Source organism: Lissotriton helveticus, chromosome 1_1 (assembly GCF_964261635.1).
Source record: "Lissotriton helveticus chromosome 1_1, aLisHel1.1, whole genome shotgun sequence".
Lineage (NCBI taxonomy): Eukaryota > Metazoa > Chordata > Amphibia > Caudata > Salamandridae > Lissotriton > Lissotriton helveticus.
The window spans coordinates 1,377,435,270-1,377,450,692 of record NC_136057.1 but is presented as its reverse complement, the minus strand read 5'-3'; the positions used below and the strand labels follow the sequence as shown (position 1 = coordinate 1,377,450,692).

Genomic DNA, 15,423 nt, shown 5'->3' with positions numbered 1-15,423 from the left:
CCATTGACTTCAAATTAATCGCCCATCACAAACACCGAGGTTCTTGCCGCTGCACTGAAACTTATTTGCGCGCCTTTTTTTACCGGCCTGGCCTGTATTCTTAAAACCATGCCAGTACAAAATGTGCAGCTAGCAGTGAAAATATTGTATTATTCCCTTGGAAAATACACATCTAGAAAGGCAAACACGTGAGGAAATAGCTTTTAAAGTGTGAGAGCTGGCTAAATTAAGGCGCGTATGACGACAGCACGCATGCGCTCCAAGTGCTTGACCTCAGGGCTGGCTTCGTGTAGCTGCAGCCGTCATTGGCTCCGGTATGAATGTGCGGTGCGCGCGCCTTATCTAATTTTTAGGTCTCGTGACCTATCAATGCGCATGCGCATTGAGAGAAGCGAGACTATAGGGCTTTAAACAAAGTTTACCTAACTGTGGCAATTTGGTGCTGTGCCCGTGGCTTTTAGGTCAATGCGCAAGCGCATTGACCTAAAATGCGCGTGCACATCATCAAATCGCCGTCTGTTCCCTCAGCCGCACTCCTCCCACACCTTTGAAGTGAAGCTTAGCTTCACTTCAAAGGCCCCGGCTGCTTCACACCCTCATGCCGCTCTCCCCGCTCCGCCCCCTCCCCTGCCCGCCGTGTGCATTTCTCCTCCCCCCCCTCCCCACAGCAATGCCCTCCGTCTTGTTTCCTTTCTTGTTTTTTACTCTCATCCATTCTCTCTCACTGTGTTCCATTCCTCTAATACTAGGCGCTTCTCTCGAGTTCAGGTTCTCCCCTTTTCTTCCACTCCTCCGCAGCGCCTTGGTTTCCTCAGTGACTTTACGTCCTTCACGTCCTTCTAAGCGCTTCTCAAGCTCAGCCTCTCTCCTTCCCTTCACAGCGCTTTGGCTTCCTCAGTGACTTAATGTCCTCCTAGGCGCTTCTCGAGCTCAACCTCTCTCCTTTCGCTCCAACACCCCTCCACAGTTCCTTGGTTTCCTTAGTAACTTTACGTCTTCTAGGCGCTTCTCGAGCTCAGCCTCTCTCCTTCCCTTCACAGCGCCTTGGCTTCCTCAGTGACTTAATGTCCTTCTAGGCGCTTCTCGAGCTCGGCCTCTCTCCTTCCCTCCAACCCTCCTCAGCGCCTTGGCTTCCTCAGTAACTTTGGGTGCTTCTAGGCGCTTCTCGAGCTCAGCTCCTTTTCTAAAGCTTCGAATAAATTTACTTTTCACAACATTCGGAAAGGTCTAGGGAAAGCTTTGGAAGTTCACATCATCCTTCCCCACTGTGCCCTTCTCCAGCAGTCTTAGTCCATCCTAACCACAAACCCGACCCTTTCTCCTAGCCTCTGTGTGATCTTGGGCGCATCACTCGAGCAACGATAATGGATGCAAGAAGTTCAGCTTGTTATAGCTATTTTGCCTAATTTATGATGTATGGTGTTTGACAAGTTTTAAGTTTACTTCTTTTAAGCTGCTCACAAATAAACACGTTTTTCACTGCTGATTTCACACGCAACGCCACTCACACACGCAACTCATCCACACAACCCCACTCATCCACGCAACCCCACTCATCGACGCAACGCCACTCACACACGCAATGCCACTCACACACGCAACACCACTCACACACGCAACGCCACTCACACACGCAACGCCACTCACACACGCAACGCCACTCACACACACAACGCCACTCACCCACGCAACGCCACTCACCCACGCAACGCCACTCACCCACGCAACGCCACTCACCCACGCAACGCCACTCACCCACGCAACGCCACTCACCCACACAACGCCACTCACCCACGCAACGCCACTCACACACGCAACGCCACTCACACACGCAACTCATCGACGCAAGGCCACTCATCGACGCAACGCCACTCACACATGCAATGCCACTCACACACGCAACGCCACTCACACACGCAATGCCTCTCATACACGCAACGCCACCCACACATGCAACACCACCCACACACGCAACGCCACTCACACACGCAACGCCACTCACACAGGCAACTCATCCACGCAACGCCACTCATCCACGCAACGCCACTCATCCACGCAACGCCACTCATCCACGCAACGCCACTCATCCATTTGCAAAACCAAAAGGTCAAACTCTTCTATTGCGAGACCTATTGCATTTTCAATGCTTGTTACATCCTTGCGTTCTTCGGATGTTCCTTCCTCTTCAAGTTTGTTACGAGCTCTTCTCCTTCTAGCCATTTATTTCTTCTCTATGTTTTCGTTTTCCCTTCTCTTCCTTCCCCTCGGCTTCCCATACTTTTTCTTATTCTTTTTTTATATCATTTTCCTATGTCATGACTCCTCTCATTTTTCATCTCCCAGTTCGCGTCCTGCTCTCTGTTCTGCCTCTCCTTCACCCCCGACTTCTTTGCTATCATTCCTTCATGTTCTTCTAAACTTTCCTTTCATTTTTCCAATCCTTTAGTCCTTTAGTCTCTTTCTTGCCTTTCCCATCTCAATCTTTTCCGCTTTATCGGTCTTCCAATCCACCCGTTCCCTTCTTGCCGCTTTCTTTCGCTGCCGTTTCCCTCTTTTGTTTTCTCCACTTCCGTTAAATACTCCCTCTTCTCTTCTTTCATTTCTTCTGTCCATTTCCCCCCTTCACAGTCATCCTTTCTTTCCAGCTCTTGCCCTGAGCCCTTGTTTCTTTCTTTCATGCAGAGAGCAGTTGCCACAGTGAGAACTGAGATCCACCTGCGCATGAAATGCTACAACAAGAACCAGACATACCTTAAAAATGACACTCTCCGACCATATGATTACTGTGAGTAAAAGTTCAGCAACAGCTGAAGGGTTGGGCTCAGGGTATACAGAGGTAGAAGAGGACAGGAAGAGAATCGGATAGAGAGAGATAAATGGAAGTTTTGGGAGGATAACGTGAAAGAGATGATTGTCCAAAACGTCCTTGCTTAAGTATGGCAGAGATATGAGCACTCTCCCCTAGATAAACTATTAATGACCAGGAAAACTGGTGTTTAAAAAAAACAACTTGTGGCGGGATAGACTATTCTAGAAATATTTGTCATGCAATGTACTCAAAATCTCAGATATGCTTGCAGAATAACAAGGTATACTTTAGTAGATAAAATAGATGTAACCTAGCTAAGTAGCCTTTGACTAAAATGCTATTACCAGTGACATGAGACTAAGATTTGTATTGTGAATGTCTAGACAGAATTGAAAATACCAATAAAGTCTGTTTAAAAAAAAAGTAATGTACCCAAAATATTAGCTATAACTTCTTTTACATTATGCGTGGTTATGCAATTATCACATGACAGCAGTGAGCGTTTAACTCTTGCCAGTTTACTCATCCCTTCATTGGCTCTAATTTCACCCCAATTCTGCATGTGATGGATTAACTACACTAATGATCTCTGAATTGACATCAGTTAATTGATTAACAAATGTAACCAAATTCGACGAAGAATTTACAACAGCTGTTTAATGTAAGATTTGTACACTCGAGGCGAGGCACCTAAGGTAACTGTATGGAAATTTAAGGCAATATCAATGTTGAAGATTGCATTTACGGTTTTCTAAATCTCGTTAGCCGCATTGGGGTGCTTCCTAGCCGCATTCTGGGACCATCAAAATCTCTCGAGGACATACCAGGACTTTTGCTTTGCTGACAGCTCCCCAGTCGTGATGCCAGTTCCCCCCCTGCTGCCGCTGCTGCTGGTCATCTAGCGCGGCCGCCAAGTGGGGGAAACTTAATTTCCCAGGAACCCTTGCTGCCCACGCCCACGCCATCACGCGCCCGGTGGCGCTTAAAACATCGCGAGCACTCCGGTGGAGCGGGTGCTTCCTCGCCGCATTCTGGGACCATCAAAATCTCTCAAGGACTTACCGGGACTTTTGCTATGCTGACAGCTCCCCAGTCGTGTTGCCGGTTTCCCCCCGCTGGCGCTGCTTCTGGTCATCCAGCGCGGCCACCGAGTGGCGGAAACTTAATTTCCCAGGAACCCTTGCTGCCCACGCCCATGCCATTATGCGCCCGGTGGCGCTTAAAACAGCGCGAGCACTCCCGCGTCGTGGGAGAAGCCTGGGACAAGGGCGGGGCCGTCTGCGGCCGTCAGAGGCCAGAGGAGGCCGGGCTGGGCCACCCCATTGACATCTTCATGCACGAACTGTAAGCACTACCTAATTGTTGCATTTGGCTGCAGGGGGTTCGACAGTGGGATAGTTGTATTCGCTTGAATTTTTCTTGACATGAGTAAAAGGAAGGTGGGGGACAGGGTGGTGGGTACTCTTGATGCCTTCCTCATAAGAGCTGAATCGGTTTTAATCCATGAGATTGAGGCTACCGAACGTAGACTCTCACTAGATCCTACCCTCTTAAGGGGGGGATCATTGCCATGTGCCCAGTTACCTGTTATCCAGTTAACACCAGAAGTAGCTGCAACAAACACTCACTCCTCGCTCAGGTCACCAAGCTTGCTCCCCATTAGCGCAGAGCTGCCCTCTTCACAGTCTCAGAGTAATGTGGGTAGCCTGGCTATGGTAACGACAAGAGGGATGAAGGCTTTGGGTGGCATAAACAAAGAACCTCCAAATAAAAAAAGGAAGGGGCGAGGTGCTAAGATGCAAAAGTCTCCGTCAGGTACTTGTGGTCCAAATGGGGTTTTAGTCTTTGGCAACCCAAGCACTATAACTAATAACAACCCCCCTATGGTTCCCACCAACCCTTCGATGGATAGAAGTGATCTTTGTACTATATTAAAGGAGCAACTAGCAGCCCTTCTTGAGCCGCTCCTAAAAAGATTAGATTCTGTTGACTCCAGACTTTCCAAGATTGAAGAGGTACTGTCACGCCCACCCCAAGCGACCCCGGTACAGCCTAGTAATCAAGATTTAGCAGGGGCCATTCCAGTCAGAGTGGGGGAAATCCACAGGGATCAGGGTGGTGTGAAGGCGAATGCCCAGATACTGGTGGGAGGGGCACATTCAGTTAGGAGCACCAGGAGCATACCATCTACTGGTGCTAGTAACGATAAGATCATGCCCAATCGAAGGCCTCTAGAGACAGAGGGGATACGGAGGCTGGATGATAATAGCAATGATGGCTGGCCAGAGAAGCACCCCTACCTCCATTTGCCATCTGAAGCAACCCCCTATACGGTCATTCTAGCGAATGTCCCCCCCTTTCCTCTGGGCTCACGTGAGCATTGGTCGACCCTTAAAAATAAGGCCCTCCATTTCTTGAATAAAAAGACCGGTATTGGGGATGGCTTATTTCAGGAATTTAAAATGGTAAGACGTATTGAATGGGTTGGTCACTCCACTAAAACCATGCCAGGAGACTGTGTGGTTTAGAGCTTCAGGTCACCTGCTATGGTTCGTTATATCCTTGAGATGGCTGGCCACGTTCCATTTAATAAGGCTGCCATTTGCATTATCCCCCTTGGCTTTTTCTACAAACAGCGCATGTTGCCCAGACCGAGGGATGCTCGAGTATCACAGGGTGATTGCCCCTGCCCTGACTTTACATCCAGCTCAATAATCGTTTTGAGGCCTTTTCCTCACTCAAAGAAATTGAATGACTGGGGGTGGATGCACAAGGAGGACCAGCTAGAGGAGGCATGAAGGGGGGAGTAGGGGCCCCTACGACGAGCGGCTGCCTATCCCCTGCTGTATTGGATGCACAAGCTCCCACCCTTTCTCCCGGTTCAATAGCGCCTGAAACGTACTCATTGGTCATAGCAGCTGCTACTGGGCGTAACGACTCTGCACCTCAGAGGAAGCCTCTGGCTATCTCTTCATGGAATATAGCGGGTCTGGAATCAAAGGTTGTTTTAGCCGATTGGTTATCCTATATCGAAGGTGTAGACATCTGGGTATTCCAAGAAATATGGTCAACAGATGCTGTGTTCCGAGCTGGTTATTTAAACTTCTTCAAACCAGCAATAAGGGGCCCTAGGGGGAGATCAGTGGGTGGGTTAACTTATTGGGTAAGGCAAGCCAAGGGGATATCTGTGGATGAGGTCTACTTAGATAGCCCTGATATTCTGGTCATAAGAGTTAGATCTACAAAAGGCCTTGATTTACTTTTGTTTAATGTATATGCCAGGGGTCAACCGGGTGGTAGGAGCTCACAGGTCATCACAGCTCTTGAGACTCACCTGACCCAAGGAGCACCCAATGCAAGTCTAATTATTGCAGGAGATTTCAATACCTGTTTTGAGCTCTTGAACGCTGAAGACGGCATGCTTAGTGATGAGGTAGATACACTCTGGGGTGTGCCACAATTGGACCTCCAGCCCATTAAAAAGTGGACCGAGGCAGCCCTCCAAGTTAAAGGGTTGTACTTGGAACGGGGTCTTAGGGCCGTTAATGGTAGGACCAAGTCCGATGCCCTGGGTGCGGTGACTTTTGATAATGGGCGCTTTAAAAGCCGCATAGACTACATTCTAGTGAATGTGGAGATTTGGCCTCTAGTTCTAGACATGGAAGTCCAATGTCGCCCTGAAAGTGACCATAATCCCCTGGTCCTCACACTGAACGATAGGAGCTTCGGGGGCCCACCCTCAACGAAGGATGATACCTGTCCCAACCAAGTAATTTTGGCGAATGATTTGAGAATGGTCCGATGGGCCAAGGTTGCTCTCGATGAAAGGAAGGTGTTAGAGATCAGGGCACTAGTATCAGGGTAGTTAAGAAAACTCATAGAATGTGGCTCACAAGAGGTCCTTAACGTTAAATTAGCTGGGATCCACAATGAGCTTTTTAGTGGGCTGAAAAGGTTTTTTATTAATGCCAAATCAGCTAGGAAGACCACTAAGCTTAAACCCAACACATGGTATAATGACTCGTGTAGGCTCGCCCATAAAGCCCTAGTGGTAGCTATTAAATCAAGGAATCATTCCAACATCCAACAGTCTAGAACATCCTATAAGTCAATTTTAAGAAAGGCAAAGAGAGACTGGGATGCGGAGCGATGGCAGGACCTGCTACTAGCTTGTAATGGCAGGAATAGGACCCAATTCTGGGACCTAATAAAATGGGGGAATGGGCAGAGGTCGATTACCCCAAATGATAATGTAGATCCACAGCACTGGGTCGCCTTTTTCGAAGCCCAATTTCAGCTGGGCACGGCAAGTGAAGCCCCCGCCTTGCACATTACTATAGATGCCCCCTTGCTTTTTAGCGCTACAGAGGTTGAGGCAGTTTTGAAGATCATCCCATGTGGTAAGGCACCTGGGCCTGATTGTATCCCAGCCGACCTATTCAGGCAGGACCCTGATCTTTGGATCCCATACATTACGAATTTAATTAATTCACTAGCAGGGGGAGCCCCAATCCCCGCATCTTGGTCCGGCGCGGAAATCATCCCGATTTACAAGAAGGGTGATCGTTCCGCTCCGGCCAACTATAGACCCATTAGTCTCAGTGATACACTGCAAAAAATCGTGGCACGAGTGCTATTGGGTAGGATCCAGCGTTCGATGTCTGAAGAGAATATTCTAACTCCATTACAGGCAGGGTTTCGACTCACATGGGGACCCTGGATCAAGCCTTTAGATTTGTCTTGCTCTATTGGAAGGAGGTCCTTTTGGGTAGGGGAATGATCTTCGCTGCCTTTGTGGATTTAAAATCCGTGTTTGACCTAGTCCCAAGAGCCAAATTGTGGGAAGTTCTAGTAGGATTAGGGATGCCTAAAGAATTAGTCGCCTTTGTGGTAAGACTCCACAATTCTAACTATGCCCAGGTCCGATGGGGGAAACCGGGTGAGGTCACAGAGAAATTTAAAGTGGGGAAGGGCGTTCGCCAAGGGTGTGTGCTGGCTCCCACCCTATTCTCACTATTCATAAATGGGGTGGTGCAGTACTTCGATAATTACCCTACGGACGCGCCTATGCTAGCTGGCCAAAGGGTGCCCCTGCTCATGTTCGCAGACGACACCCTGATTTTATCCAAGACGAGACAGGGGCTACAGCTGACTCTGTCTCGCTTTGAGGAGTTCTGCTGCGATCATGAACTTGTGGTCAACGTGGAGAAGACTACATTTATGGTACTCCATGGGGCCAGGTCTGTCAAAGCGAGAGTTTTCATGAGCGGAAAGCTCTTGGAGCAGGCCAATGTCTTCACCTATTTGGGTGTCACCTTTGGCAAAAAACTGAGCTGGAATCCCCAAGTGAAGATACTCACGCTGAAACATTCCCAGTTAGCAGTAGCATTGATAAAGGAGCATAGGCTATCACAAACTAAGCCTATTGCTCCTGCTGTCAAAATGTATTCCACCAAAATCATCCCCGCAATTTTATACGGTGCTGAGATTTGGGGATTCAGTATTCTAACCTATCTAGCATTAGCCCAGAATACATTTTTAAGAACAATTGTGGGCCTCCCCAAATCTACTCCCCGTATCCCCCTCCTGTTAGGCCTTGGCTGCCATGCAATTGAGGATATTGCACGGTATAGGATGCTGGCTTTCCGGAGAAGGCTTTGGATCACCCCAGAATTACATTTATTTGCCAGGGCTCTGATTGAAGTAAGGGGATTGGACCGTCGAACAAGATTAAATGGTTGACTAGTATTAAAACTATGCTCATTGACATGGGGATGAGGGATCTGTGGGACAGTCCAGTGTCTGCAGAATTTCCATCCAAAGTAATATACAGAGCAGCTTATGGAACTTAATTAAAACCAGGAGGTAGTCCGCCCTGACTAGTTCATCCTTGTCTAGAGACTTCTGCGAGCTTAAAGACGAACCCTGTATGGAAAGCTATTGGGATCTAATTACAAAACTCCGAGATCGTAAGCTTTATCACCAGTTCGGAGTAGAGACACTCCCGCTTAGGAAGTTTACATATAAATGGTTACTAGGCACTGGTGATAAATGCCCATTCTGCCCGGATTGCATAGAAGATATCTATCACCTTCTATGTTTGCCCGGCCTATCAACAACCCCGAACTACATGGCTCAAACCATTATGTAGAACCTTGGGAACAAGCTCTGCGTTGATTGCTAAAAGGCTATTGAAAACTGGCTGCAATGTTACCGCAGTAATAGGGGTAGCTAAGTTCCTGAGTTAGGCTTGGGTCCTACAGGAGAAAAACGGAGGTTCCTAATACCTAGTCAACGGAATTGTTGGTTATGGTGCGTTATGAAATGAAATTGATTTGTAGATATGTGTAAAGTCTTGTGCGTGCGTCATATTTAATCCTGTCTTAATGAATTGTATTTTAAAACTGTAAATATAGGTATTCATATTTTTATCTCTAATAGTAAATTTGTAACGACAGTTTTTATGGTGCAACAATGGGCGCCCCCAGCTGTAATTTGTATTTAATCGACTGTCTGTCTTTTAAGATAAAAATCGCCATAAAGACTTTTTTGAATTGAAAAAAAAAATCTCGTTACAGAAATGGTGGAGCTTACCGCAATTGAACAGCATTTAATCTGTCTGTATATTAATGACCTAGAAAGTTACATCAATCAAGGGAAGGTGGATGTACCCAAGATAGGCACCAGAAATCTTCTGGCTTTACTTCATGCCGATGACTGTGTTGTAATGTCTAGAACCAGTGTGGGGCTACAGAAGTTAGTGACCAAGTTTAATGATTTTATGACAGAATTGGGTTTAAGGATCAATACAGCAATATCTTACACCATGGTGGAGGGTAAATCCCCCACCATTTTAAAATCATGTTTTATCAACAATGAAAGGCTGTCCTATTTCCCAACGTTTTAGGTACTTGGGAATCTTGTTTGATCAGAAAAGCACCTGGCACCATCTAGTTGAAACAGGGGTCAGTAGTTTTAATCAAAACCTGGAGGCGGTATTTAGGTTCACAAATAACTTAGGCTCAGGACAGATGAATGTAGTAATCAGTATTTGTAAGGCCCGCTCGTGTTCTGTTACCTTGTATAGGGCTGGAGTATGGGGCTTTTGTAATCCGGCACGTCTCCAAGCAGTTGAGAACAACCTTGAGATGTTTGTTGACAGTCCCCATTAGCCTTGACGCCACCATTTGTCATAGTGAACTTGGTTTGACCCCTGTGTCCTTTCGCATACAAGCTGCACCAATTTTACTGTGGCATTTAATTTGGGTGAAGGAAGAGCCAGCTCTTAATCACGCAATTATTCTAGACTGTCTTAAACTTGATTATATGTTGAAGATACCCCGGTTTAGCTATATAAAAAAACTGTTGGAGACTTTAGGTCTGGCAAATTGTTTTTATAATCCAGCTAATATTGCTAAGATCCCAAAAACTAAATTGAAAAAGGACTTCTTGACCTGTTTACAGATGTCTAGTGAGTGCCTAAAGATGGCAAAAAAGAGAGTTTTGTAACGCTCTCTTCTAGTACGTTCTCCAGGTGTTAAGACTTATCTCTCTTTTTACTTCTGTCACACTAAATTGTTTTATCTTATTAGCTTCAGGTTTGGCATCTCACATCTTCTTGTTTCTTACCCCGCAGAGGTTATTGTGATACTAAACTGAATCCTTGCCCTTGTGACTCCAAGTCTACAAAGAGCATGCTTCTCTACCTGTTCTTCTGTCAACTAAATATCAAGCCGAGGCGCAATTTTATTATTCCCCTTTTAAAGTTTTTAAATATCAGGAAGTGTCGGCCAGCTCTATATCATCTCCAGCTTTTAAATGATGAATTCACTTGTTTAGTGGTCTACAGATACATCTCCACAGCTGTCCATTTACGCAATATTGTTGGGAAAGGATCTCCTTTGTCCTGTTTTTTAATTACGGTAATTATTTTGGATTTTATGGTAAACCGGGACAGGGCTTCTTCACGGAGTTTATTAAAAACTGTTTCTAGTTTATGCTGCTATTTTGTAAAAATATTAATTTATTGATTTACTCGAACTTCACCTCGATTATGAATTACTACTGTCTTGAAGCACATTATCCATTATCTGTATTACATTTTTAATTTGTGTTTTAAATGTTATGATGTATTCTTTTATGGCTGCAAGTCAGCTGAATAAAGATATTTGACTGACTGAATAGCATAGGATAAAGGGTATTTGGGGAGTTTTGGCTGATTCAAGAAGCCTCACTTTAGAGAGTTTTTCAGTAGTCCAGTAGGCTCCATGTAGTATCCAGTACTTACATTGTGAGCGAGTGGGGAAAATTTTATTTTTGAGATAGGATGTTCAGATCGTCTTCCACGAAAGATCATTTAAGGTGGAAATAGAGGAGATAGAGACTGACTTAGTCCATTTAGATTGAAGTTCGGATGTGATTTTTGTGTTGGTGGACTGCAGGGACTTATAAATTGAAGGTGCAACGTGGGATGTTTTGGATAATTTGAGAAGTAGGGGGATTAGGTCGGAATTGTGTTCGGTAGAGTTCTCTTTTATTGCAAACTTTTTAATTTAAGGAAGTTATAGAATGCAATGTTATCAAGGTTGTGGCAGTTCTGTAATTCTGCAAATTTATTTAGGAAAAGTCGATGGGCCGAGGTCTTTGTGGAATAGGATATTATATGATCACCAAGACGGTGATGTGCCATCTATTTCCATTTTTGCCTTGTGCCACAGGGAAGTGTAGTCTGAGTTTTGGATGTTATGCAGGAGCATTTTGTCCAGTGACTTGAGGGCCGATATAGTGTCCTTGAGAATAATGTGAGTGTGTTGCAGTGACACCGTTTTCAAAGTTAACAATGAGATTAAGGCACATGGTTTTGCCAGTGATTTCTTGATGTGAATCCATAGCAGAGTGTCTAGTTTTACAGGGTGTAACCACCAAAGTCTTGTTTTATTAGAAACGCAAGTTGGTATTTAAAAATATTGGGAATGTTGAGGTCTTCAGACCCTTTGTGCAGTTTTTGTTTCTTGAGGCCAATCTACCTGTTTTCCCTTGCCAGAGAAATTGAGAGATTACGGCGTCGATGTAATTAATGAAGATGTTCAATAGTTTGCAAGGGGAGCATGGACGTGATAACATTAATTTTCAGGGCAATCATCATTTTAGTGCCTGCCACACGACCCCATCATGTCATCGGAGTTGGCGACCAGGCTTTCAGAGTGTCTTTGATTCTCTTTAGGAGATAGTCCTAAGTCTAGGCCTAGGTATTTGAACTGCGAGGATTGCCAGTATAGGTTGGTGATTTTCACAATGGGCAGGAGGGTTAGGTTATTGAAAGAGAAAACTTTGGTCTTCACAAGAGTTAGGGAAGAGCCTGAGACCTGAGCATAGAATTTGATTTCAGATAAGATTGCAGCGACAGCAATTTTGGCTTCTTGTGAAAATATGAGTTCATTGTCAGCATGGGTAGCGACTTTTTAGGGAGTGTTCCCAACAGAAATGTCTTTTATATGTGTGTTTGTTCTGATGGAAACAAGGAGGGATTTGATGACTAAAAGATAGAGAAGGGGTAAAGGTGGCAACCTTGTCTAGTTCCTTGTGCCAAGTTTATTTTATTGGATAGAATCCCATTTACTGTGATACTGGCTGAGGGTTGGGCATATAGAGAAAATGTTTGGCGAATAGAGGTTGAATTTGCTCATGATAGCTCACAGGAAAGGCCAACAGACCTTATCAAAGGCCCTCTCTGTGTCCAGTGCCATGCCATTGTAGATGATGTTCTAAATTTAGCTTTTTCAGTGATGTGCCAGAAAAGTCAAACGTTGTCAGAGCCATGTCTACCTTTGACGAAGCCAGTTTGTGATCTATAATAGAGGGGAGAGATCTTCTCTTCTGGTTGCCAAGATTTTTGCGGATATTTTACAGTCCAAGTTTAGGAGGGAAATGGGTCATAGTTTTTGACCTCTAGAGGGTCCCTTTCCTCTTTGTGGATCATGGTAATGTTGGTTTCTGAGCTTGTGCCTGTGATTTTATCAGTTTCTTTCAATGTAAATGAAAAGGGACTCCAAATGAGGGAGTAGCTTGTTTTGGAAGATTTTGTAAAAGCTGGCTGTGATCCCATCAGGCCGTGGTGCCTTGCCTAGCTTAACAGAATGCATCACTTTCTCAATCTCCGACCGAGAAAAGGGTTGATGAGGGAAATGTACTTAGAGGCTGAGAGAGTCGAGAGCTGGATTTTCTCCAAGTATTTCTCACATTCAGCTGCTGTTGTAATTTTGTTAGGATTCTAATGGTTGTTATAGAATTCTCTAAAAACATTAGCTATTTCTGTAGGGTTGATGATAGTTGTTTCAGATTTATTTATAATAGATGGACTATAGTTTTCTTTTTTTAATTTTAAGTAATTCACTAGCACTTTGTCTGCCTTGTCTGATGCTTTGAAGTTTTTCATTTTGTTGTTTTGCACCCAGGTGTGCACCCTGTTACTTAATATCTTGTTATACTTATATTTTAGTGTTTTAAGTTGTTGTGAAAGTTCCTGATTTTTTGTTAACAGAGAATTTCTTCTCTAGTTGATAAACTGGTTGGTCTTATTTGTTGATGTGTATGTTAATGCATTTATTGATGTTGGACTTAATGTTAATGAACTCTCCTCTGATGGCAGCTTTCATGGCATCCCAAATGGATTCTTTAGAGATTTCATTGGAGTTGTTCTCAAGGAAGAAGTTATCCATAGAGTTTTTGTTGTTGTTGTTGTTGATGAATGACTGATCTTTGATAACTTCATTGTTGAATCTCCACTGATTCTGCCTAGGGAGGGTGTGACCAATTTGCAAGTCCACTGATATGCACGCCTGGTCCGAAATTAATATTGTCTCGATTGTTGAGGCAGCTGGTACATTATTTGTCAGGATAAAGTCTATTCTTGATAATGTTTTGTGTGGCTGTGAGTAAAATATGAAATTGCTTTCAGTTGGGTTTTAGAAATGCCAAATGTCATTCAGGCAATGCGTCTTACAAAAGTTCCTCATTTGTTTATGTGATTTGTTTGGTCTGTATTTGCATGCAGTGTTTTTATCTAATCCAGCTTCCCATAGGAGGTGAAAGTCTCCTGCAAGGAGAATGCTAGAGTTATTTGGTAGTTCAGTTCACATAATTGTTGTTTAGAGTGATCCAGTAATAAGGGTTGTCTGCCGTAGAGGCGTATATGTTGATAATATAGAAGGAATAGTGATTGTTTTTAACTTGGATGATTAGCAACCTGCCGTCATTGTCATGGGTGCTGTCCACAACTTCTTTTTGGTTATCAGAGTGATGACCTAATTTTTCTTATTATTGGCAGAGGAGGCAGAGGTTCTCTATATACTTTTCACAAGGCGTTGTATTATGTGTGTCCCAATTTAGTTTCTTGCAATAGTATTATATGACCCTTGAGTTTAATACCGTAATCTGGGACTTTCCTACGTTTTACAGGGTTTTTGATAGCTTTGGCATTCAGAGAGAGAACTTTTAGTGTGTTATTAGCTAGGGTTTCTAGTTGGGGTTGAGACGGTCCAAGTTAGCACATGGTGAGCCTTGCAAAGGTCAGACAATCATGATAGTGGTTTCAAGTGTTTGTAGGCGAACATATATGTGAATTGTGGAGGCCACCTCCTACCACTAGAGTCGCGTATATTGTTTATCTCTTGTTTTGTTAGATTTGCATAGTGGTATAGGGGTCGTGACGAGTGGTGGAATGCTAAGGTGATAATTGGGTGGCGTGTGAACCAGGGGTCATTATGGAGAAGTGTGGTGTTTGTGATTGTGACATCTGCAGGAGGAAAAGAAAGGTTATAGAAAAGGAGAAAGGACAGAACTAGGGAGAACAAAACATGAATAACAGAAGGAGATAGGAAGAGAGGAAAACCCTCTTACCCACCCACTGAGTACCTTCCGGTAAACATGAGGAGGTGGAAGACCTGGGGGTTCTGGCCACTAAAGGGAGGAGATAGAAAACATGGAAGCAGCTGTCGCCACGAGGAGAGAACATCTAATAACATTGACGGAAACATTAAATTGTGTCTTATGCATTCTTGAGTGTTCAATATTAAACATTAAACAGGCTATAGTCAAGATCGCAGTGTCGCTAGATAATTGTATCAAATTGCATAGGGTAACAAATAGTGACCTTGACTATAGCATGTTTAATGTTTAATATTGAACGTTCAACATAATTGCGACCTATGTAACGGAGATATCAATAAGAAGTTAATATCTTGGCCCCAAAAACCTTACATAGGTCACAATTACATATAGACATACAGACCTATTAATATTCTAATAGTCTATAAACCGCAGTAAAATAACATTATCCAGTGGCATGCGGGAACAGCTATTCTCTTAAAAACCTTTCGAAGGCAAACATCTATCTAATGGACTTAAGCATCCATAATTAAGGTGGGGCAATGTTAAACGTTAGTCCTAGCAGTTATAGCCATGCGGATAAGAGTCTCGAAGTATGGGGTTTTAAGTGTAGGCCATTCCTAAGAGAATACATGGGATGAGGCAGTAAGTGGCATGTAGGTACAGGTTTGATATGCCGTAGCATAAGTTAGTGAACTAGTAAGCAGAATGCATTGGTTAGCCATTTG

The 15,423-nt window shown here is 44.3% G+C and overlaps 1 protein-coding gene across 1 annotated transcript in view; it reads left to right on the top strand.

Moving 5' to 3' along the window:
• Positions 1-15,423, top strand: part of IL2RB (interleukin 2 receptor subunit beta) — a 479,733-nt gene that overhangs the window by 239,823 nt on the left and 224,487 nt on the right. Inside the window, exon 5 of the mRNA XM_078683907.1 lies at positions 2,683-2,785. Within this exon, the coding sequence (XP_078540033.1) occupies positions 2,683-2,785 (103 nt within the window). The remainder of the gene's footprint in view (positions 1-2,682; positions 2,786-15,423) is intronic.